The sequence below is a fragment of the Salvelinus sp. IW2-2015 genome, linkage group LG9 (assembly GCF_002910315.2).
Source record: "Salvelinus sp. IW2-2015 linkage group LG9, ASM291031v2, whole genome shotgun sequence".
NCBI classification, from domain to species: domain Eukaryota; kingdom Metazoa; phylum Chordata; class Actinopteri; order Salmoniformes; family Salmonidae; genus Salvelinus; species Salvelinus sp. IW2-2015.
The window spans coordinates 11,864,825-11,890,033 of NC_036849.1; the positions used below are offsets into that span (position 1 = coordinate 11,864,825).

A 25,209-nucleotide genomic window follows, 5' to 3' on the forward strand; every position below is an offset into this window, starting at 1 on the left:
ACGTGTCCAATGCATCTGATTTCCCAGCGCCAGGAGTCACTGAGAATATAAACACTCTAGCCTCTTTCAGTGATGATGAGTTCTGATTTTATTTGTATTTTAAGGATTAGTTTAATGAGCTTTGAAGTCAAAGGATGCTATTTTCGCTACGAGCAATTTGATATTGAGGTTTTTGAATCTCGAATGTGTTTTATAAACGGAAGCTGTATATTTCATACTTTTTGTAAATGCCCATTCCTGTTCTGGACACTGTATTGCCGTGGAGATTTACGGTACAAAGTATTGACCAATATGTGTTTCGATTATTGTTACACAATGATGAGAATGAACTAGACCAGAAATGTATTTTTATATATTTATCAATGTATTGCTCACTTTGTAGCCTATTGGTTTCAAATAACAGAGTATCTGTGAATATTCTAGGAAATACCTTTAATAAGAGGCACTGTGCTCTCTGCAACATGTAGCCTAGTTAACTGTGACCTTTGCTGTGACTGCCTAACAGTGTTGTTCATGTTTACAATAAAATGTTTTGTTATGTTGTTATGAACCGCCTCCTCTTTCATCATGCACTCTGCACAAAAGTCGACTTGTCTCAGCTTTGTCCTAGTGGGAGGGGTGTGTGTGCGTCTATTTTCATCCAGCAGTATCACACTGTTTTACAGCAACCTCAGCTGGCATTAATAAATTAGTAAAGTAAACGGACAGTTCACAAATGAGTATAACATGAGCAGAATTATAGATTTTCAGTGTACGGGGCTGAATAACGTACGTCGTAAGCAGGGTGGCAGCTGTCTCATTCTTGGCATTTTCCCTGCCTGGCATTCCAGCTGTCTGATGTCATTGCCTCTAAATCTGCCGTGTATCACGCCGCTGTTGAAGAACTACTCAAACTTTTATAAAGAAATACAGCCGTTGAAACTCATACAGGACCTGAAGAAAATATATTTAATGTAAATGTTCATAGTTTTGTTTGTCTATGTAAATCAACATTATAGGAAAACGGTTGTGTTAAAAAGAGTAGAATATAGATCCGCGGATGTAGAGATTCATACACACTTGTTGCTCTTTCCGCAGGAAGTGAAGCACGTCGTTAGCTGAGTTGGTTTTCTGTATGCAGCTTCCAAACTAAACCTTTTCGATATTTGACATAACTATCACCTATAATGACTGGCGGCAGCTTTGGATATGCACAATTTACAAATTGACTAATTTGCTTTTGGCGGACATCAATAAGGTAAAGATGCTAATGTCAACTATCTGGCTATTTGCAGGGATTTTGTTATGGTGATGGAGAGCCCATTTTGACGCTGTCGACGTTAGCTATGCTAGCCTGAAAGCTAATTAGCTAAAGTTAGTGTACTGCAGGCTTTCCCAAACTTTTGCCCTACCACTAGTCAAAGTGTGATGATGAGTTGGTTATTTGGATCAACTGTGTGGTGCTAGGACAAAACACAAAAAGTGCAGTCGGGGGATGGTGGCAGGACCGAGCTTGGGAAACCATGAAGTAACTTACTGGATAGTTTTTAAACGTACTATACTGTCTGTGGTTCTATGTTTAGGCTTTTTTGGGAGCATCTGTTTTATAACTGTATAACTAACTTTGTTTAAAATAGTGTTTGTTTATTTTTCATGTAACCTCAAGTAATTTGTTGCTTCAACTTGATGGCGTTAATGAGCTAACGTTAGCTAACTAAATTAACACGGCTAGTTAGCCACCTGACTTTGCTAGCTGGACTAGCTAACTAACGTAAAAAAAATAATGCTCATTTCTGATGGAGACTGTCCGTCTCTACAATATCATGTATTGTACGTTGTCATCTAGTATATTGGCTATTAGCTAGTAAAAGTCGTTGATGTCATTTGTTCCAAACAACTTTAGTTTACTAGTTAAATCTGGACTGGAGCCCACTGCACTGTCTATCAACATTCAATTTTGATCTCTGTTATTCCAGTGTAATGGAAGTGTCCTACAGATAACTTTGGGATGGAGAACCATTAGCAAGCTACTGGTACAGAGTTATTTGCAGCTCATTCAATAATCACTCGACTGTCTGATTTGCACCAAGAAATTAGATGCTCCCTGTCTAACTAGCTAAGTGGATTACCAATAAGATGGGTTGTTTCATAAAGGGCATCTGTTTTATGTTCTGAGATTGGTTACCTCTGCTGGTGGTCAGGGATTGCAGGCGTTTGTTCCAGCCACACACACTACATAACTGAATCAACTTATCAATGTTGAACATTAAAATAAGGTCTGTTAGTGCTGGGTTGGAACAAAAGCCTGCACACAATGTTGCTCTCCAGAACCAAAGTTGGTGATTCCGAATAACATGTCATATAGTATAATACTGCTGGCTATGTTTGTCTTGAAAATGTTATCTGGAATGATCAAATCATTTATATTGTCTCATAACAATTAGTCTCTTTCTGTTTTCACAGGGATACATGTATCCAACTCATGGATGGCCTCTTATCCACTACATTTTTGATGGGCAAAGTTTAGAGACAACGGGACATATATTTCTGGATCAAGGAAGTACTCCTTGCCAAAGGACTTTGAAACATGCCCTTGCCATTCGGCTTAAAACTCAAAAGAACTCGAAGGTATACTGTCTCAAGCAAGAGCTGTCTGGTCACACGCATTCAGCTGCTCAATGGGGAATTTGTTGAGTTTACTCTTTCTGTGGAGAGCACCGGCCAGGAATGTTTGGAGGCAGTTGCACAGAGACTCGAGTTACGAGAGGTATGTATGCTCAAGATGACTGAAACACTGATGGTTGTCGTTTTGTTCGTGATTACTCTTCTCAAGTGGGTGGCCATTTAGGCTAAAGTTATCATGGTCTATGATCTGTTCTCCAACAGCCTACCTGATAGTCCTGTCATTATAAAACAATCAGAAACCTAGAACCTTTCCTATTGTCTTGAGGGTATGGAAAGAATAATTTGTTTCAGCCAAAGGCATTCCACATTGACCTAGTCATTCTTCAATCACGTAGGCCATGCATGCACCGCTCAAGTGGACCCACCTCTGCTGTGGACACAGTGGACACACCTGTGCTGTGATTCAGTATGCATCTGAATCAGACTCGGTAGCTAGGTTTCCCTCTAATTGGCAACAGAGTTTCATGTGAATATTCTAGAATCCGCATAAAGAATATATTGTGCTTGCGTATGTCTATACTTTGTGTAGCCATTAACGATGATGCTAATGATACTCATCTTCTGGTAAGAATGGAAAGGCTTTCCAAAAAAAATCTATTAAATGTTAGCTATAAAGTAGCCTAAGCTTACCTGGCAGAATTTATATCATGATTATTTACATAAATCCAGTGGCCATGGCTGATCCCATTTAGTCGACTGGTAAATTGTTTGTTCGATAGGCTCAGTGGACTAATCCATTGTGGAGGCCGAGGGGATGGCACACCCCTATCACCAGTACATTTACTGTTAATTCTCATTTCTAATCTACAATGTTTGTTTGGTTATGGTCATTTCTGTTAATGTATTCAATATATTATTATTATTTTGACAGTCTTTTACTGTTCTCATTGTCAGAGTGGACACGTTGTTTGCAGAGCTCAAACCCCTATGCTATACTTGTGAAAAACAAGGTTTTGGTTTATTTCATTCCATTTACGAGTTTTGCCAATTTATTAATTGTCTTTTGTTTGGAGCTCTCCTGTCAACGTTGAGTAAGGACGTGCACCTGATTACGCATAGAAGTAGGCATAGGCTACTTGGACTGCGTGTAAATGTAGGGCTATAAATGTGCCCATTTGGGGATCTGATAGTATTTCTGGTTGTCTTAACCCACCACAACTGAGCTGTGGAGCATCTCAAAGTATTTTTTAATTCATCTCAAACCGCAAATAAACAGTCTGTTTTTACATCCATTGACAATAGTTCCTCAGTGTAGACTATTTGAAAAATCTTTACAGCTCAATAACCACTCTGCAAAATAAAACAACCATGCTCTGATCCAGTGGAAACTTCATAAAATTGGCCTACCTGATTACTTCTTATCCCTTGCTCAAAAAGCCTACAGCTGTGTCTGACCCGGAAACTCTGAGGGCCCAGAATATTTATACAATGTTGCTAGTTTGCTAGCACCAGACCAAGTTGATACAATGTTTCAAGTTCCTTGCAGACAGGCTATGTGTAGCCAATGTGATTCATAGGATATTTTCTACCTGCAGTCTGCAATGTTTTTATTTGTTGGCTTTATATAGGATATTTTTACATAGTTGGCAATATAAGTTACTTTTAGATTTGTATCATTTTCATTTAGTTCAAATTTTCATTAACAACACGACAACGGTTTTGAGATGCGAAGACATTATTAAAAATGAAATGAAACTGTTTGAGAATGTGCATATGAAAACCAGAACTGGCACACAGATCGGTAGAAATGGTTAGATAAATTGGCACTCGGCATGAAACAGGTATGTGTAGCCTACCGGCAACTTCAGGAGCATAACGGCAGAATCTGCAAAGGCCAGTAAGAGCGGGAGGAGGATGGTCGGGTACAGGTTTTTGTTCTTTTGGTTGTCTTGATCTCTGGCTCCCTCCTCGAGTCATTTGTGTCTTAATTATTTCATCAAACAGTGCCCTTAAAGCATCGCTCAGTGCATATAGTTGATTTTATTAAAACACATAGGGTGGGTCTATAAATGGAAAATACACAAAAAAAATGTAGACCAGTCGATAGATTGGAAGAATAGACGACTTTGCAATCACATGAGCGCTACAGAAACTTCTCTCGGTAACTACAATCAAAAAGTCTACATTTCTTTAGATTTTTCCCAGACCTCAAAAGTGGTCTCATGGTTTAAGCATTGTGGACTTTGAACATCCAATTTTGTTTTTCTAATCAAAAAGTGTTTTGTTTTCTTTTGAGCTTAAACCGGAATCCTGGAAAACAAAACAGAGAACTGAATTTGGGGAAAAACTAAATGGCATCAGGCCCCAAAAAATTACAGATTTTATAGGGCCCTATATAGGAAAGGACACTGAAATAAATCTATGGTCACATGGTTGAAGGATCTGTTACCATGCAATATATAAAAGGAAGATAGAAATGCTTTCAAAATCTGTAGGCTGGTAGCCTATGTTTTGGCCTGACTATTTTGCCTTCAGAGAATCTCTAGAATATGCTCTTTGTTGGAATGTCTTGATTCTCTCACAGACGTTGATGATCTTTACCATGAACTTTCTGTGAACTGTTTGCAATAGGGGAGGGTTTAAATTGCCTAGCAGTGATTTCTGATATAATTTCCAACACTTCAAATAGACATTCAGACATTGTAAATGGGTTAGCAATGGTATAATTGTAGTCAGAGCAATCACGTTGTGAGCCTTGTGGCCAGACTCCCTTCATCATAAACAATACAGATCAACTCCAGAACCACTGTTCATTGTGTGATGCACACTGCTCCACCCCAGTAGACAGTCACAAGACTGGACAGGGAGTGGCAGCAGCACAGCAGCCTTTAACTTTACTTTGGGCTTGTGGGTCAAGATTCATGTTTCAGATGAATACAAGCTATGTGTAGTAGTATCGCCATGTTTATGAAGGAAGCACAAACATGTTAAGTATTCTATAATTTAGCGTAGGAAATTTAACCTAAGCTATTGTCATTGTAAACCAAAATACCATATTACTGTCATTTCATTAACAAGTAATGATTTCACAATCGCCTCATTTTTCAATAGTTTGCTTCCTGTTTCCCCGATTTTAAAGCCCCACATTTCCTTTCCTCCCCCACCAGATAACATACTTCAGCCTATGGTACTTCAACAAGCAGAACCAGCAGCGTTGGATCGATCTGGAGAAGCCCCTGAAGAAGCAGCTGGACAAGTACGGCCTGGAGCCCACTGTCTACTTCGGCGTGGTCTTCTACGTGCCCACCGTAGGCCAGCTGCAGCAGGAGATCACTAGGTCAGATATCCACTTAACAGAGGGACACCAGACACTCATTCAGGTTGCTTCTCATGCCAAAATGTTGTCTCCTTCATGTATTTCTTGGTTAACTCTTAGCCACACAGTTCCCACCATATTGATTTAATCTATCCATTTCTATTGGACCAGTCAAAAGTAGTGGGATGTAATGCATGTGTGTCCTACATGCCAGAGGATTTGCCATACTCCGTATGCCATAACACTTACTGAGCATTGAGCAACTCAGTCCAGTAACCACTGTTTTTTCCTGTGCTGGCACCCACTACAGTATGACATCACATCTCTCACTGACCGATTTGAATGGAGGTGTCAAACCAAGTCATGTTTGTTTTCTGTCCACACCTTGAGATTAACCAACTTCCTCTACCTCCCTACAGATATCAGTATTATCTCCAGTTGAAGAAGGATGTTCTCGAAGGCCGAATCCCTTGCTCCATAGAACAGGCCATCCGCCTGGCTGGCTTGGCAGTGCAAGGTAATGTGAATACTGAACACTGGCTCTGAATGTGACAAAGGGAAATTCAACTCGGTACACACTTATCTACTGATGGGGTGACTGAGGATCGCCACCTGTTCAAACTGTGGTGACAGGTCAGGTCCTGCCATAGGTGGCCACAGCAAGTGTTTTGCACCACACTCACACACTGCTGTCATGACCTGTTGTTGTAAATTCCACAGCTCATGCTTTATTGAACCTAAAGCTGGTGACGGTACACCAATGCAACAGGAGTGAAGTTGTTAGAGTATGGTTTCGAGGATCATTACTGAATCTCAGCTCGGGACTCGTCAGAAGTCTCATATGATTTCAAAGCATACCTAGGGAAAACGTGAATTTTAAACTTGAATATTTTCAGTTGCTATTCAAAAGAACATCATTGATGTCTCATTGTACAATGTAAGGCCATTTTCTACTATCCTAAGTAACCTTGTTTGTATAAAAGCTGAGGAGCACTTTATTTTGGGTTTATTGAGCTTTTCACAAGTCTGTTAATGTAGGACACTTATCAAGCACCATCAAGCCCAAACCCACCTATAAACTGGCCATGCTCAGGGAGTGTAGATTCCCTTTGCATGAGTCTCCAGCTTGACATTTCTGGACTCCCACTTTTGCCCAGCCAGAAGAATCTCAAACATTACTGGCAAAGTTATATCAGGCAGTGCAAGTTACTGGCCTAGGTGTTAACATTGCACAGCAACTGAGATCACTTACTGGTGCAACCCAGGTCCAAACTATTGCTGCCCAAACTGCATAGCAAGCTAGATCAAAATAGCATCCCAGTAATACTAAAAGCTTTAAGAAACCTCAAGTATTTGTTGACTTAAAAAAAGCCCTGCTAAGTTTGCTTTTGGTTTTGGACATTGTCTATTTTTACCTAGCTGCTGAGGTTAGGGCTTGTGGGGGCCTGGCCGGTAGAGCCGTAGCTAGCATGGCTAATGCCTGGGATACTGAACATAGCTGTGAACATAGCTGGCGTGCAGACAGAGATTGCTGTTAACGTTGGACCACTACAATTTCAGACGTTAAAGCAATCCCGTGTCATAACACACGGGTCCCCTGCTTTTCTAAAATAAGCATCATACCATTCCGAAAATCCATGGACGCTTTGTCTGCCTCGCACTAACTGCAGAAATAGACTCATTACAGACTTGTACCTATTTAAATAAATGTTTGTCAGGTTTTCACTTGTATTCACTGCTAGGAAAAATATTACTGTAGTGTTATATGTATTCACCCAGTGTACTAAAATTAAGATTGTATTTTATTATTTTCTGTTTCAGCTGACTTTGGAGACTTCAATCGTTACGATTCGCAGGAGTTTCTTCAGAAGTTTGTGCTCTTTCCTATCGTAAGCAGTTTCTTTCTTTTCTCTATGGCTTTGCGTCTCAAAGTTCTTGTTTTACGATCTATAGTCATCTGTTCATGAATGTGCACAATGTAATCTAGGTTTCCCCATCTATTCATAGGGCTGGATCCAGGATGAGAGAGTACTGGAAGAGGCCACTCAGAAAGTGGCTGTGCTTTACCAGAACTACAGGTGAGAAATCTTCAGATGTTCCCACATCAGATTTTCCATCTGTGGAAAAGAAGACCTGCCTTATATTCTCCACAGGAACCCCCCTTCACATCTCCTGAGGCTGACATTCGCAGTGCCTTTTAATTGAGTCCAGGTTCGATCCATGCAGTGGGCCAGTCCATGGTGCTTCTTTCTCATCTGGCCTCAGCAGGCTGAAAATAAACCCATCTGACCAGGGGTCCTCAGCTCTAATTTACAGTCAGGCAGATGGATGAAAAGCCCCGAGCCGGGGCCGGCATGGCACCAAGCCACCTCCAAGGCCAGCTGGTTTTCATTCCGGCCATCCCAATCTGCAGGTTTCCAGCCTTCTGCTCACCCCCCATATGAACTGGATAGATAGATGGAAAAAGCTGTTTTGGGCCCCAGCTACAGGGGAGGGAGGTGTCAGGTTGGGGTTTGGGTTCTGGAGGTGAGGAGTTGATGCTTGCCTCAATGTTGGTGTGTATGAAATGGTTTCACTGCTTTGTGTGTGTCAATCGAAGTGCAGTGACACAGATGAACAGAAGATGGAGATGATGGGGGATAGCACATAGCAGCAGCTGATCTTGCTGGTGGTTGAACTAGACTGACACTTTCAGTTTGTTGAGATATGGGTTGTCAGGGCTCCAGACTGCGACCATTTCGTTGCATTTTGCTACGCTTTGACTTGGCTGTGCGAGTAAATGTTTTAATTGGTTGCATGGGTACGAGCTGCACATTCTACATTTGTATTTATTATGCGTCCCCAGTATTTCCTCTTCCTGGGGTCTAGCAAAATTAAAGTAATTTAAAAAATATTACAATACATTTCACAACACATTAAGTGTGTGCCCTCCGGCACAGTGTACATGTGTGTATTGTGCATATGTTATCGTATATGTATTTGTGGGTGTGTCTTCACATACCCCGCTGTTCCATAAGGTGTCTTTTTATCTGTTTTTGCATGGGTGTCCGAGCTGTGTGCTAGTAGTTTAAACAGACGGTGCATTCAACATGTCTATACTTCTCATAAGTACAAGTAGTGACGACGTCGATCTCTCCTTTACTTTAAGCCAGGCGAGATTGACATGCATATTAATAATGTTAGCTTTATTATGGACAGACCTCTCCCGATCAATATGTTTTGACCATGACAGTTTACAATCAAGGGTTACTCCAAGCAGTTTACTCCCCTTAAGTTGCTCAATTTCCACATTATTCATTACAAGATTTAGTTGAGGTTTAGTGAATTTGTCACATGCAATGCTTTTCCCCCCCCCTGGAGGCTGTCTGAGTGGACTGATCCATTGTGGAGGCTGTGGGGATGGCACAGTCCATCAGTTTAAGAAATGTGCTGCGGAAATTGTATATGGTTATATTACATAAGAACAATTGTGCAAAACCCCCCAAAAATAATATTTTATAACCAATGCGTTTTCTCCCGCGGACAGTGGTCATTGTCCGGTTTTGAAACGAATTAGTGCACTGAATTAGCGCCTTTTCCTAGACCATGTTGCTATGTGCATGATAGCAAAGTTAACCAGCATATTGGTGTTGAACAATGCGGCGGAGGCAGCAATGGAGTTAGGAGGCGAGATAATAGCCCTTAACTTTTTTTAGACATCTGTTTATCTAAACAAGTGAGGAGAGAGGAAACCCCAACTTAATTAGGTTTATAATCAATAGCCTAACTGATAAATGTGCCTGGCTTTATAAATCATCCATATACACTACTGTTCAAAAGTCCAGTGTCTGTTCTTTATTTTTATTGGCCAGTCTGAGATATGGCTTTTTCTTCAACTCTGCCTAGAAGGGAAATTCCTGATTTGAAATGCAATCAAGCATTTTAGTTTTAAAATAACAAAGCGACCATTGAATAATTAGCGTAAACAATAAATAGGCCATAACTATTCCATTTCGGAAATTGCATTCACCAATGAAGGCGACTGTTTTTAGTCTTTGCTGTAATAAAGGCTTTACCAAAAAAAGTGTTACAACGGACTCTGGTAGGCTTGCAATGTATTTAGTGTTTACATTGTTCCAAACGGTCAGAAAAATAATATTGTAATCTAACAGCACCTGTTTGGCACACATAATATGCATGCAGCGCTTGCGCCTTACCTCTTTTTTTCCCTTGAACGCCAATATTTTCCACAACTAGTGAAATTTATTTCACACATCTGACTTCCCCTTTACTTCCTGATTAACCAGTAAACTTTCCCCGTTTTGTGTTTGTCACGTCTTCTGTATCAATTCTGCTGTCACGTGTTACGGTGTTCAGAGTTTGTTTATTGATGTGATTATGATATGCAATAGTTCAGGCAATGCGTACATGTGTCACATAAATAGAGCAAGGGTTGAGGGGAATGTTTTTCGTAAACTTTTCAGTCGGAAATTACTGTAATTTATGTTGCCACTTCAGCAACTAAGTCAGCCACCAACCGATTGGTCGAAAGAACAGACGACTCTTGGTCAAACAATATTGTTTTTTGTCAGGGACGGCCCTAATCCTTGTGGTTCCTGTAATGAAAGTCTCTGCCCTGTGCCTGTTCTGATGGAACTTGATGCTGTGAAGAGTGAGCGAACCACTCTCTCTCCACCGTGCTCAGATTGTAGGAAATATCATTTAACTCAATTGCGGGAAAAATACAGCCTTGGAAGCAACTACAGTCGTCACTGTTGAAGAGAAGTTTCTCAGCTTTCTGTAGGCATTTTTTTTCTTTCTGATAATGGAGCTCTATAGAAACTATTTTACAACCAAGATATTTGATATGGCTGAGATATTTTGCACAAGAAATGTGCATTGTCCATTGCAAGTGCATGGGACTCCATTGAGTAGTAGGCTACCACAGCAAGGTTAAAAAATAAAAATAAAAAACTTTTAGATTAATACGTGGCTACCATCAGTGGCTATTATGTTTAGAGTTAGCGATCTAGCTAACGTGTTTGGAATTTTCACATTCAGGTAGTGAATAAGCCCCAAAAAAGTGATATTAGTACATGTAGATAAATGTATCTTTATTGAACAAAAGACAAGGTTCAGCAATGGGCCCACTGTGTCACCATCAGGAATAATTGGGCACATTGCCCTACGATGAATTACTTCTGTATTGTTTACCACACTTGCCAAATATCAGAACTCAAAATCAAACTGATCATGCAGTGTAATATCCGTTTGATGTATTTTGAAGGATGTTTACAACTTTCAAATGTATTCTACAGCACCACTGGTCCGATCGATTTTTCAAGACTTTTGCTCAAACAATATGCTTGCTATTAGCCAATGAGTATGCATGAATGATGATTTTTTTTTCTTTCCAACAGCACCACCATGGAGCCAAACTGAACCATACTTAACAGATTAACCAGGCTCATATCCCTGAGCATGTGTGCCAAATTTCATCACTCTGAGTCAATCCGATCAAGCAATTTATAAACATGCCCATTATAGCGCTACTGTGTGGTTGAGCTGAATGTGCTTAGATATGTTGAGTCTTGACAGTGTTTGATGTGTACCAAATTTGGTTACAATGTGAATATCTGTCAGAGTTAAATGCATTTGTGCCAGACCACGCCCACGTGATTGCTTATTGGTCAGTAGCCAATGCTTGAGATGCTATCCTGGGAAAAACGAATTTGTGACAGCTTGCTCCATCGATGCCATGTTTTGTGCACATCAGTCATTTGGTGCCAGAGAAGTAGTGTTTTTAAGTTAACTGTTTTTCACAAATTTCTAAATGGTAGAAAATCCATCATGGTGGACCTTATGGGTCCTTGAGGCACACTTGTTCCTTGTGAGGAGAGGGACCTATCTACTGAATTTCAGTACTCGAGCTCAAACAGGATGAGGGGTGTGCGATTTAAAAGTTTGCATATTCAATCACTTGTTAGTGCCATGTGGCCATATGGCATTGCATGATAGTGTGGCCCTTGCTCCTTTACCATCATGCAAAGTTGCAACCTCCTGACCTCGGCCTTACCATCTCACAGGGATATGCATTTTTATCACCAATCGGCAGAAGAAGGAAAATAATAATCAACTGCAATCAATGCAATAGAGTTTCACCAGCTACGATGCTGAAACCTGAAAATGATGGGGCCCTATTTTAACAGTAATATAACGATAACCTAATTATCAGCCCAAAATTTGCTGGAATCATGCATTATTCCTGCATAGACATGTTAGATGAAACAACTTCATTCTTGAATATAATCTCAAACCGTAGTCTAGTACACCTTTTTAATAAAGCACTTTGAATGACTTTATAAGATGATCCCTTATTTCTTCTATTGTGTCACGGAGTGAAATCATGGGTTGGTGCCACCAACTGAAAGAGTTAGTGGCACCAGTGCCAACAGGGGAAAATGTTAGTCTGGAGCCCTGGGTGTGATGTCATGAATCCTGTTTTGGAATGTGACCTAAGTATGTGTGGGTTTGTCTGTGTACTCTGTCTGTGCTGGTTAATGGATGTTGGTGTCTCCATTTGTGTCTGTCTGCTTTGGACATGTGTATTGTTTGTTAACTTATATTGCTGTGTGTTTCTCTCAGGGGGTTGCCTGCCCCAGAGGCTGAGATGTTGTACATGCAGGAGGTGGAGAAGATGGAGGGCTATGGCCAGGAGAGTACCCCAGCCAAGGTGAACACAGCTACACCAACCTACACTACCTGCTCCACCAAAGCTTTACTGCACTACTACATTGCTATCCAGTCCTATTGACATTCTGTCAATACCTCTATTTTTCAACATTATGTATGTGTGAAGACATGAATAAAGGGACAGATGGTTTTTCAGTTCAAAATTCAGCAGGTGCTGATCTTCTGGAATATATTCATAGAAGTATAAATATAGACCCCTCCAGCACAGAGGACAAAAAAGCTCAGTGAGGTCCACATTTTTCATTAGCTATAGTTCTTCTATTTAATCCTCTTCTCTCTTCCCATCCCCACAGGACAGCCAAGGCACTGATATCCTTCTTGGGGCCTGTCTGGATGGCATTTTTGTCAAGCACAAAAACGGCAGGCCACCCCTTGTATTCAAGTAAGACAGGAAATCATTTAGTTTATTTTTATATACATTTTTTACAGTATTCGCCCAGCCCTGCAATATGTTCTTCTTCTAAATACGGGCTGTCTGAATAAAAGCCTGTCTGCTATTTGTGTACATGAAGCAGTAATTGTGTTAGATCCAATGATTCAGCATATTGAGTCTGGTTCAGTCCACAGCTAGCTACTATTCTTAGATGGCATGGTCGTCTCTGGCTATTTTGGATCAGATGGGATGTTCTATAGTTGGGGTCAGGGGTTTTTCCTGACCATGTGACCTCGCAAGAAGAAACTCTAGGCCTCAGATCAGGTCACATGACTTCAATTTTACACAGAGGAAGTCTCATTTTGTGTAGAATATCCCAGTCTAAATGCTACTGAGAGTGTTGAATGTAAACACTTCTCTAACTATTGACTCAGATATGGTTTCTGTTAATGTCACTCCCCTCCCACAGCAGGCTGCAGAAACTGAGGTTTTGTGACCACTGACACTGCCTCATGCTCTCGCCCCCCCCCTGTGTTTTAATGTACTGTGTAGGTGGAATGAAATTAACAACATGACTCACAATAAGTCCTTCTTTGCCCTGGAGCTGACCAACAAAGAGGAGAGCGTGCAGTTCCAGACCGTGAGTGTCAAACCACCACCACCACACACCGCAATTATCCTCTTCCCATTATACACATTGTCCCACACATGCACTGGAGTTCTATGCTCTCACAGTGCATTCTGTGTGAATGTGTATTGACTTTTCTAGATAAACATGTGATCTTGTATGGCGGTAACTATGCCACATGCGTATAGAGTCAACAACCGCTGGGCAAAGCCCCATGCAGTTGTATTTAGGTAGGCGGATGAGTAGAGCACCACCACCAGTGTACTGAATGTCTAACGCTGTGAATGTTTTCTTTCCCCTCTACAGGAAGACCTGGAAACCTCCAAATATGTGTGCCGGATGTGTCTTGCCAGGCACAAGTTTTATAAGATTAACAAGAGCAGCCTGTAAGTGTCTCTCTTAAGGAATCTAGCCCTGTTCCTGTGTGTGTGTGTGTGTGTGTGTGTGTTTTTTCCTCATTCCTGTCCCCTCTCCTCCTCTCTCCAGAGAGGAGTCTGACCCCCCTTCGCCTTCTGAGGGCTCCCAGAAGTCCATTCTCACTCTTTCCTTTCCTCGCTTTCCTTTTCTGCCTTCTAACAAGGGGTGAGCAACGCTGTCCGCAGCCACCGCCCACAGTACAGGTCTCTTCAGAGAGCCTCTCCTAAAAACCAACCAGAGCCCTACAAAACACCCTAGCTACATTCAAATGACACCAATCCTCTCATCACCACCTTTTTATGTTTTCAATGTTTGGGCGAAGAAAGACGTATACAAATAAAACAAATCTTAAGAAAAGGAGTTCTCTCCTGGATATTGCTTGTATTTTTCACTGCGATAAAGGGAGATTTAATTTAACAGAGAAGAGGTGATCTGAGCTATTCAGCCTTCTTAAAACTACTTCCCCGAGTCCCTTTCAACTTGAAAGAAAGCCTTTTTGTTTTTACTACCTGTTTCGTTTTTATGTTCCTGTTCTCAGCCAAACCCAGCCTGCTGTGAAACCAGCGCAACGGCGATCCTCCACCAGGATGTCTCTGGTATGCTGCCAGTGAACTGTACACCACACACACACACACACACACACACACACACACACACACACACACACACAAACACGAATTCTCTCTCAAACACACACACTTTCCCTCTAAGCTATGGCCGGTGGAGCGCAGAACATGACAAATGTCAGACTCTGGCCAGTGCTTCAGCACACCATTAGATTTGTGTGTAAATCCATGCTGTTGGGCTGCATGAAGATCAAGTGTGTAGTAACTAAATCGTGTTGTTGGTTGATCTCTCTCTCTCTGTGCAGCCAAAGCCCCCACCCTACATGTTGCCCCCGCCACAGATGCACTACAATGGTCACTTCACTGAGCCTTACACATCCTCACAAGGTACTTATACAGTTAGGCCTGACCTTACCAGGATCACTGGTGTTTCTTCTCTAGTTTCAACCACCATCATGCACCATGCATCTATCTGAGCCCTAATGAGATGAAGGTGAATGTCCGCTCACTGCTTAATCATGCCACAATGCTTAGATTAAAGGGTATGTCCTTCCTATGCCTGTAGTTCTAAAATACCCTGTCTTTGTCTCAGACAACCTGTACATGAACAGTCAGCACGGCTACTACTACCACTCCCAGACCAGCCTGGACCGCTCACCACTTGAATACGGCAACAGCGGCGGTGGGAACGGGCGGCTGCGTAACGGCAGCGTGTACAGCGCCCACAGCACCAGCTCCCTCACCAACCCCCAGCACTACATGCAGCCCTCGCCCATGTCCTCCAACCCCTCCATCACAGGCAGTGATATCACCCGGCCCGACTACGTGCCCTCGCACCGCCATAGCGCACTCATCCCCCCCTCCTACCGCGCCACCCCGGACTACGAGACGGTCATGAGGCAGAAGAACCGGGGAGGTGGAGGAGGGATGGTGCATGGCCACGAGCACCGCCAGAGCCACTCCATGAGGAACCTGAACATTGGGAACTCGTACGCCTACAGCAGGCCGGACCCCCTGGTCTACAGCCAGCCGGAGATCAGAGGAGAGCATGGTGGAGGAGGAGCGCACCACCACTACCCCTTCCATCTCAACTCCAGCTTCCACAGCCCCTCGCCGTACCCCTACCCCACGGAGAGGAGGCCGGTGGTGGGGGCGGTTAGTGTGCCCGAGCTGACAAACGTCCAGCTGCAGCAGGCACAGGAGTATCCTGCAGCCAATATCATGAGGACCCAAGTGTACCGCCCTCCACCCCCCTACCCATACGGCGCCCACCCACGGCCCGCCAACAGCACGCCGGACCTGTCTCGCCACCTGTATGTGAGCAGCAGCAACCCGGACCTGATCATTACGCGGCGCGTGCACCACTCGGTCCAGACCTTCCAGGAGGACAGTTTGCCTGTAGCCCACTCCCTGCAGGAGGTATCCGAGCCCTTGTTCCTGGCTGGACCCCCACAACACCACCCCCACCAACACAACGCACACAAACGCAACTCCATCGAGATTGCCGGCCTGGCTTACAGCCTGGAGGGTATGAGGGTCAAGGAAAGAACTGTATCTGCCTCAGCCGCAGACACCCCCCCTCTGGCCCCGCATGGCCCCTCAGGCTCCCAGCTCAACGTGTTCCTGGAGCGGACCAAGTCAGAGGACGGAGGGGAGGGGAAAGAGGACGTTCGCTACGGCCACAAGAAGTCCCTGTCAGACGCCACCATGCTGGTGCACAGCAGCGAGGAAGAGGAGTTTGAGGATGAGAGCGGACGCCACACCCCCCAATCCCACGATGCACTATTGTCCGGGCCTGACCCGCAGCAGCTTCTAACCAATCTGGGACAGATTCCCCTGGAGCCCCCGCCCGCATATCCCATTGGCTCCTTCCTTGACCCTGTCCTGTCTGGCCTCCCGGCCTATCAGGTGCACCCACTGATCCAGGAGGCGGAGTCACTGTACCTGTTTGAGGGCGGGCAGACTTGCAGGATGGTGCCCTCGATGTCGGATAGTGACATCAGTGGGCAGAACAAACCGAAGACCAAGAAGGATTTCATCAAGAAGAGGCCTGTGTCAGACGTTCCTGCTGGGAAGAAACCCATTGATGGCCTGCCTCCTGCCGTGAGTCATACACCCTCTCCTCTGCCATAGTAAACCCCAGTCTCCACTGCCTTACTCGCTGCCCAAACATGCCTGTGTATTTAGAATTGTTTTTTAAAAGCACATTTGACTACTAAGTTTGACTAGAGGTGTCAGTGTGTCTTTCATTGTTCAAGGAACAGCTGTTACCCTATCTTCATGTCTTGGAGACTATTTTTAATTTCTGTCAGTTAAGATATATTTTTCCTCTTAGCTAAAATGTCTGACATTTGAATGATTGTCATTCCCATCACGGACTGTCACACAACACAATAGTGGAATATACCAAAGGCCAGAAGTGGGCCATGTTCATTTCAACCTCCCGAGTGGCGCAGCGGTCTAAGGCGCTGCATCTCAGTGCTAGAGGTGTCACTCAACTGGCTGTGATTTGGAGTCCCGTAGGGCGGCGCACAATTGGCCCAGCGTCGTCCAGATTAGGGTTTGGCTGGGGTAGGCCGTCATTGTAAATAAACATTTGTTCTTAACTGACTTGCCTAGTTAAATAAATCAGGTGACTAAACCTGTGACATCACAATCACTTCTAAACTCACTGACCCACCAATGCAGGGGTATTCTGGGTAGTTTCATGGTGGTTGGGAGACCGATTCACGATGACACCTTGTGCACCTGTAGCTGAAAGGAATGTTGCAAGACGACCTCAGTAGCTGGTTCGGTCTCATTCCATGGGAAAACACACCACCAAACCAGGCTGAGCCATAACTGCCCCGCCCCTAACTTCCTTAGACATTCGGTCAACTTCAGCCATACTCACTCTTTCTCTCTCCCCTCTACCTCTCTCTCTGTCCTCCGTCACAACAGGGCATGAAGAAGCGGGCTGAGCTGAAGAAGATGGGTCCTCTGAAGGTGGCGGCCCTCAACGGCCTGACCCTGTCCAGGCTGCCCATGCACGAGGGAGGCAAGGACCAACCTGAGAAGGCCTCCAACGACGAGAGGGTAGGCACTGGCAGTGGGCAATGCTCTAGACTAGTTTAAAGGTGCCCACCAGGGAGCAATGCGTCCCCTAATTCGGCGTAATTCCTGCACTAGAGCAAAATAGTTACATTTCCACCTCAGAAGAATGACACAGGCTACTTATATATATTTACGAATTGGGGTTGGGATAGAACGTTGTGGTGAATTCCACATTGAGTGGAGAAATATCAACAAATGGGGAACTAACAGCTGTCAGTGTAGCTAGCTAGTATGCTGACCTTATCTAGCTAGCTAATGTTATCTGTTCTTGCCGTTTGTTTTTTTGCTACACCATATTCAAAAGATTAGCTAGCTGACTTGGCTGGAGCTGGATGTGTCATAAGCATTTAGGGAAAACTTTGCCACAGATGGAAATCAGTATCTTTGACTTTGCCGTCTATTGTTATCTCAAGTTTTTGCATCTTCAATATGAGCCATGCATTTTTCTACATTGTAATGGGCACGGTGCAACCTTTTGGTAGGTCGGCTGCAGTACAGCAAAGCCAGTCAGCCCGTGCTCATGGTCCTCACAGGGGAAGTGAAATGATAGGCTACAGCAGTGGTCACCAACCAGTCGATCACGATCGAAAGGTCGATCTCCTAGGTAATCCTAGTCGATCGCCAAACATTTCCGTAAACACCCAACGATAAAGCCTTGCGTTCGTGTTTTTATTTATTTGTTTTGCGCTGTCGGCGGTAGGTGCACCCGTTTCAGCTGCCAGACGCGCCGGGTAGGCTGTTTTCCCATTTCATGTGTCTGAAGGTACAACCTCTGCCTTCCCAGAGGGCCTGGAGAGAAAATCAAGTGCACTATAGGCCTTACCACTGGCCAATCGGATGGCTCAGATTACAATGTTTGCAGTAACATAGGAGGTGTAAAAGAAAGTTAAGGCATAGTTGACTAGAGTGAAACTGTCAACGAATAAAGCAAAGAGCTGCTGTTTCTATGAGTGAGTTTAAGTTCTTACTCAGCACTGTCAACACTTTATTCAACACTTTATTCGTCACTTTTATAAGCCATAAAATGTGTGTTCTTCCTACTTCCATTGGCGCTACAACCAGCACTGCAGCTGTAATGAATGAGTCGGAAAGTGTATCGTAGAGGAAAGGACGGACGGTGAGAGGCGGACCCTCAGTCTGCTACTCTCTCCCCTTCCGCTGACACTGACCATCAGATGCAGGGACCATCAGCCCAGTAAAATAAAAAGCAAATGATTTAAATGTATGCTCACTCAGCTGTGCCTCAAGTAATACAAAAACCCCAAATGGTCCGAACAACAAGCAAAGCAGCACAAACCTCATTGCTACAGTATTGTTTTAATAGGTTAATGTTGCATAGGCTTTAAAAAATCAGAGCAGTAGATCTCGGCTTGCATTTTGACACAGAAAGTGATCTTGACTCAGAAAAGGTTGGTGTCCGCTGGGCTACAATGACTTTGATCATGATGCTCATTGCAAATGGCATGTAACACCCTGAGCGCATCAGACACAAAATACAAATATAACAACAGCACAACAAAATAGGTTAACAAGTTCCTTTAATTTTCTTTTGTGGGTGCCTTTTCATTATAGGATAGATACTTGTGGTTTAGCTGCACCAATTTTAAAGCAGTGAAGCGACTTTAGTGGTCAAAGCCATTCATCTTGGGCCGACGGAGGGGGAACAGGGTTGCAAAATGCAATAATATCAAGCAATTATTATACCATTTATAAAATAGTCATGAGTACAAAACATTAGGAACACCTTCATTTGCCCTCAAAACAGACTTAATTTGTTGGGGCATGGTGTCAAGCATTGCAGTTCTTGACACCTACTACCATACCCTGTTCAAAGTCACTTAAATCTTTTGTCTTGCCCATTCACACGCTGATGGCTCATATACACAATCGTTATCTCAATTGTCTCTAGGCTTATCGTTCTTTAGCCTGTCTCCTCCCTTTCATCTACACTGATTGAAGTGCATTTAACAGGTGACATCAATAAGGGATCATAGCTTTCACCTGGTCAGTCTGTTGTGGAAAGAGCCGGTGTTCCTAATGTTTTGTACTCTGTGTGTATATATTTAATATTAGACTTGCGCAGAAATAAGTCAAAATAACTTGTTATCCATTGGATAATAAGTCTTCACCCCCTATAGCTCAGTGTAGGCGAAGACGAAAAGCTGTTTGACTCAGTCGCGTCTCTGAACTTTGCAGGTGTTTCTGATTTAATAAACAATGCCATGCTTGTAGGTGGGAACATTAGAAATAAAACCCAGCCCTTAAAGAAACAGACATGGCTCCTCACTGCCCCACATTTGCATAGTTTACTTGGGATGTGTAAGTGGTTCCGATTACCAGGTGATCAAGCAGGCAGAGTAAATGTTGTCTACAAGGATTGCTTGTTGGGAGTTTTCTAACATCTATTGTACATCCAGGTCACCTGTATTCAAAGGGTTGTGTTTTACATCATGCGTTATATAAGACTTTATTTATGGAGATGGCTGATATGTTTCCGTCTCATGCACAACAGATACTGCTACTACATGTTTCTAACCATCAGGAAAATGTACTTTCTTCTTGCGTACTTACAAAACTATAGCTTTTCAACTCTATACCCGTTTCATGTCTAGAAGCTGATCAATCCAATGTGTCATACTCTGTTTCTCTCAGTGTAAGGTGCTGGAGCAGCGTATGGAGCAGGGCATGGTGTTCACAGAGTACGAGCAGGTGGCCAAGCGGCGTCCGGCAGGCGACTGCAGCATCGCCCAGCTGCCAGAGAGCGGCGAGAGGAATCGCTTCCAGGATGTGCTGCCCTACGACGACACGCGTGTGGAGCTGGTGCCCACCAAGGAGAACAACACAGGCTACATCAACGCCTCGCACATCAGGGTAATGTTACACAGACTACATACACCATATGCTTAAATATATTCTCTAAAATGTTTATTTCAAACAGAATTTTGACCTTAATCACAATGTAATATAAACTGTGTCTCATAAAAACAAATGTGAACGCACAAACCTAAACCATATAAATTAAGAGCAACTTAGTCGAAAAGCAAAAATAGCTTTTTAATATGTCGTCAATATTTTCCATGTAGAGTACATTACCGAGTGATAAATCTGGAAATACTGAATCCCATGGAGAAAGAACAGAAGCATAATCTTGAACTATGAAAACATTATCCCATTACTGTAATAAATTATTCAATATATATATATATATATTTTTTTTTTTAAATTAACGTCCAGAAAGAATGATGAATTTCGGCTAAAGTTAAATGTAGAAAACATCCCACATAGGTCAATAAGAAAGTAGAGGTGTGAGGCCCACGATTGGTTTTGTGCCATAGCCCTTCAGTCCTGGCTCTGGGGTAATTCTCTTCTTATTATCTGTTCTTGTACCAAGTGTAGGTGGTAATGTCAGAGTGCAGGTGGTGCTACAGGTCAGATTTCCCACTTCCTGGTTGGATTTTTCTCAGGTTTTCGCCTGCCATATGAGTTCTGTTATACTCACAGACATCATTCAAACAGTTTTCGAAACTTCAGAGTGTTTTCTATCCAAATCTACTAATAATATGCATATATTCGCTTCTGGGCCTGAGTAGCAGGAAGTTTACTCTGGGCACGCTTTTCATCCGAATGTGAAAATGCTGCCCCCTATCCCAAACAGGTTTTAACAGACAATGTCACTGAATACAACAGACCAGAAGAAGATTCAGAGTAATCTTTATTTTATGCTGTTTTAATGTCTGTAGAATAGGTTGAATAACAACAAGCTACTAAAGCAATAATGCATGAGGGGGTGTGGTGTATATGGCCACTATACCACAGCTAAGGGCTGTTCTTAGGAACAATGTAAAGCAGAGTGCCTGGATACAGCCTTTAGCAGTGGTATATTGGCCATATACCATAAACCCCTGAGGTGCCTTACTGCTAAACTGGTTACCAATGTAATTAGAGCAGTAAAAATACATGTTTTGTCAAATCCAGGGCATACCACGGCTGTCAGCCAATCAGTATTCAGGGCTCAAACCACCCAGTTTATAATTGTTGTTATTTAACAAGGGCTACTGCAAAGCTAAGAATGAGGCTTACATGCAAGAGATGAAAGATGACCAACACAGTTCCTGCTGTTCTCAAGGCCATGTTGCATCGCACACCCTGTAGTTTTAGAAACAGTTGGACAACAAAACGTAATGAATCCAGAAGTGATTATTTTATTTCATGCTGACTTATGAGTCCAACAAAAGGATATAGCCCCTTAATCAACTGTTTTCAACAGTGCATTGTACCATTGGAACTTCATTTGAAAAGGACCTTGTAGCCAAAACATTGATATTTAAAGAAAAGTATATTTGATCCTTTTGCCCTAACTTTTCTACTCTGTTATAGCAGCATAAAACAGTGTAAAATAGCATTACATTGAATAGCATTACTGCACCCAGTAATTTAAGTCAATATTTTCAGATGTAATCAATCATACTTAGTCAGAATGTAAGGTATTTTCAGGGTCTTGTATGTTAACTTACTGATAGTGCATGGGAACAACGAGGGAACAACGACACATCTGGTGCCAAAATATACTGAACAAAAATATAAACGCAACGTGCAACAACTTCAAAGAGTTTGAGGTACATTTCATATAAGGAAATCAGCCAATTGAAATAAATTAATGAGGCCCTAATCTATGGATTTTACATGTCCGGGCACGGGTGCAGTCTTGGGAGGGCATAGACCCACCCACTTGGCAGCCAGACCCACCCACTGGGGAGCCAGCCAATCAGAATAAGTTTTTCCCCACAGAAGGGCTTTATTACAGACAGAAATAGTCCTCAGCACAGTAATAAGTGCTGGATGTTAAGTCACTACCTCCAACTGTTGACTGTCACATCCTAAAAAACAACATTCCTATAAATGCTCTTCATTCCAGATTACTGCTGATGGCTCAGGCATCTGTGCAGACATTGTCTCCTTGATAATCATTCCTTCCCCAGGGCTGGGTAGGGTAATGAGCAGCATGGCATGCATGCATACCTGCTGTGGCTTTAGATGGAGAACACAGAATGTGCCTTTATTGCTTAATGAGGTCACTAACCATATCTCTCCTCTGGCTTTTCCTAGATCACGGTGGGTGGAGACGAGTGGAGCTACATCGCCTCCCAGGGCCCTCTTTCTAACACCTGTCTGGACTTCTGGCAAATGGTGTGGGAGCAGGGTGTGGCCATCATCGCCATGGTTACAGCTGAAGAGGTGTGTGTGTTTGTTAAACTGAACTTTATTATGTCTGTCAGAAGTGTAAGTTGTTATTGAATGTCCTCAGATCTAGCAGTAACATGACTTGTTGACCTTTCTGTAGCAGGTTTCTCAGCTCTATCCTTCTGTTTAACCTTTTCCGCTAACTCCCTTTGCAGGAGGGTGGCAGGGAGAAGAGTTTCCGCTACTGGCCACGTCTGGGCTCTCGCCACAACACGGTGACATACGGACGCTTTAAGATCACCACGCGCTTCAGGACGGACTCAGGCTGCTATGCCACCACGGGCCTGAAGATCAAACACCTGCTGACGGGCCAGGAGCGCACCGTATGGCACCTGCAGTACACAGACTGGCCCGACCACGGCTGCCCCGAGGACTTCAAGGGCTTCCTCTGTGAGTGGATCGTTTGAAATGTAGATGTAACGTGTATTCAAACCAGGAATTCGCCTTAAGATTGTAAATCTATATTCCAAGGGAGAGGTCAAGAAGGCAGTTCCAGTCTAATTTGAAGGGGTGATTAATTGGCACTTTGTTGTAAAATCCTCTTTTTTCATTAAGAGTTTGGTTAATAAAATAAATCATTTATCTATTATTTTTTTACCCAGCGTACCTGGAGGAGATCCAGTCAGTGAGGAGACACACCAACAGCACCAGCGACCCAAAGAACACTAACCTACCCGTGCTGGTCCACTGTAGCGCTGGAGTGGGCCGCACCGGGGTGGTCATACTCACTGAGATTATGATCGCCTGTCTGGAACACAACGAGGTAAAAAACAAGCTAACGTCTACATGTATATTACCATTACAGTACTGGTCTACTGGGCTATATAGTGGGATCTGCATATTGCCATTACATTGCTGGGCTATGTAGAATGCCTAAAACATTCTGTAAAGGTTCATGCTTCTCTTTGTTTTATGTTAGGACAGCGTGAATCATGTCGCCAGGCTTGAACCCTAGTCTATTCCATCAGTAATGCAGGCATTGGTCAGTTTAGATCAGGGATGGGCAACTGCCAGCCCACGGGCCCCCCTTTTTAAGGCCCTCGGATCAATTTCCCCCCAAAAAACAAATAATAATTTGATTTCATTAACTTACTGTTGCGAGTTAGACTAGTAAAATACACAAAGTGCAATTTTTTGATTGCTAAGTTAGTTTAGGGCCAGCTATCTAAACGTGTTATCATGGTCGAATTACCGGCCGGGGGGCCCCCATTTGATTTTGTTAGTCTCAATTAGATCTATTAAAAACTGTAAACATTTCTCTACACCCTATGGCAAAATTGATAGAATTACAGGAAATTAGCTGTAAAACTGCCCATTTTCCCCTCCGCCCCATGGAAAAATTAGTATTGCATTGTTAGCTATAAATTTGCTAAATCTCTCCCCCCCCCATGGAGAAATGTATAGAATTGCCACGAACTTGCCTTAAAACTAGTACATGTTCTCTACAACCCATGGCAGAATAGAATTGTACAAAATTAAAATGTAAAACATTTCTCTCCACTGTCAAGAGGGCCAATAAAATGTTTTGGGCGCAACTGCGGCCCCTCATTATGAGTTCCAATTTTTTGTGGTTCCCACCCCCATCAAAGTTGCCCATTTCTGGTTTAGCTCAAGAGGCCCCTGAACAAATCCAATAACATACTCCTTTTTTAACATGTCTGTGTCCTGTTTCCCCCTCTTTCCTCCAGATGCTGGACGTCCCGACCGTCCTGAACATGCTCCGGCAGCAACGCATGATGATGGTGCAGACCATCTCACAATACACCTTCATTTACAAAGTCCTTATCCAGTTCCTTCGCAACTCCAGGCTTATCTAAGCGCAAACCTCGGCAGCCCACCCACCACAACCCCAAAAAAGAAGATTTTTGTTTGGGGGTGACCGCAGCGAAGCATCTGTTGCGCTTTAGCTCCAAAATGGTGGTGCTGGTGGATGGTCTTTTCGAAGTGTTAGTGGAGGTGAGACTGCGATAAAACCTGACAATGAAAGGATCGCATGACTTGTGCGTGTCCCACTCTTGAACAGTATTAATGAGATTTCACTGTAGGATTTTTAACACAATTACTGACATGAAACCCAGCACTTGAAACCTAGACATGAAACCAGCACTCTGATTATTGTATATCAATATCATTATTACAGATATTTGTTTATCACAGGATTTTAGTTTGACGATTTGTGTGCTGTGCTGGATGATGGTCTTTATAAAGAAGGACTTGACTAATGTTTTTATGTTGAGAA

The 25,209-nt window shown here is 43.1% G+C and overlaps 1 protein-coding gene across 1 annotated transcript; it reads left to right on the plus strand.

Moving 5' to 3' along the window:
- Positions 1 to 857: 857 nt before the first annotated feature.
- On the plus strand, positions 858 to 24,815 carry ptpn21 (protein tyrosine phosphatase non-receptor type 21). Its single transcript, XM_023994240.2, has 20 exons — positions 858 to 1,237; positions 2,443 to 2,746; positions 5,772 to 5,941; positions 6,340 to 6,437; positions 7,742 to 7,809; positions 7,928 to 7,998; positions 12,545 to 12,632; positions 12,946 to 13,034; positions 13,578 to 13,665; positions 13,960 to 14,039; positions 14,140 to 14,235; positions 14,609 to 14,666; positions 14,942 to 15,023; positions 15,229 to 16,739; positions 17,577 to 17,711; positions 20,382 to 20,600; positions 22,836 to 22,964; positions 23,126 to 23,360; positions 23,573 to 23,733; positions 24,659 to 24,815. The coding sequence occupies exons 2-20, from the start codon at positions 2,567 to 2,569 to the stop codon at positions 24,785 to 24,787; spliced, it is 3,687 nt and encodes a 1,228-aa protein (XP_023850008.1). The 5' UTR covers positions 858 to 1,237; positions 2,443 to 2,566; the 3' UTR covers positions 24,788 to 24,815.
- The last annotated feature ends 394 nt before the right edge of the window (positions 24,816 to 25,209 follow it).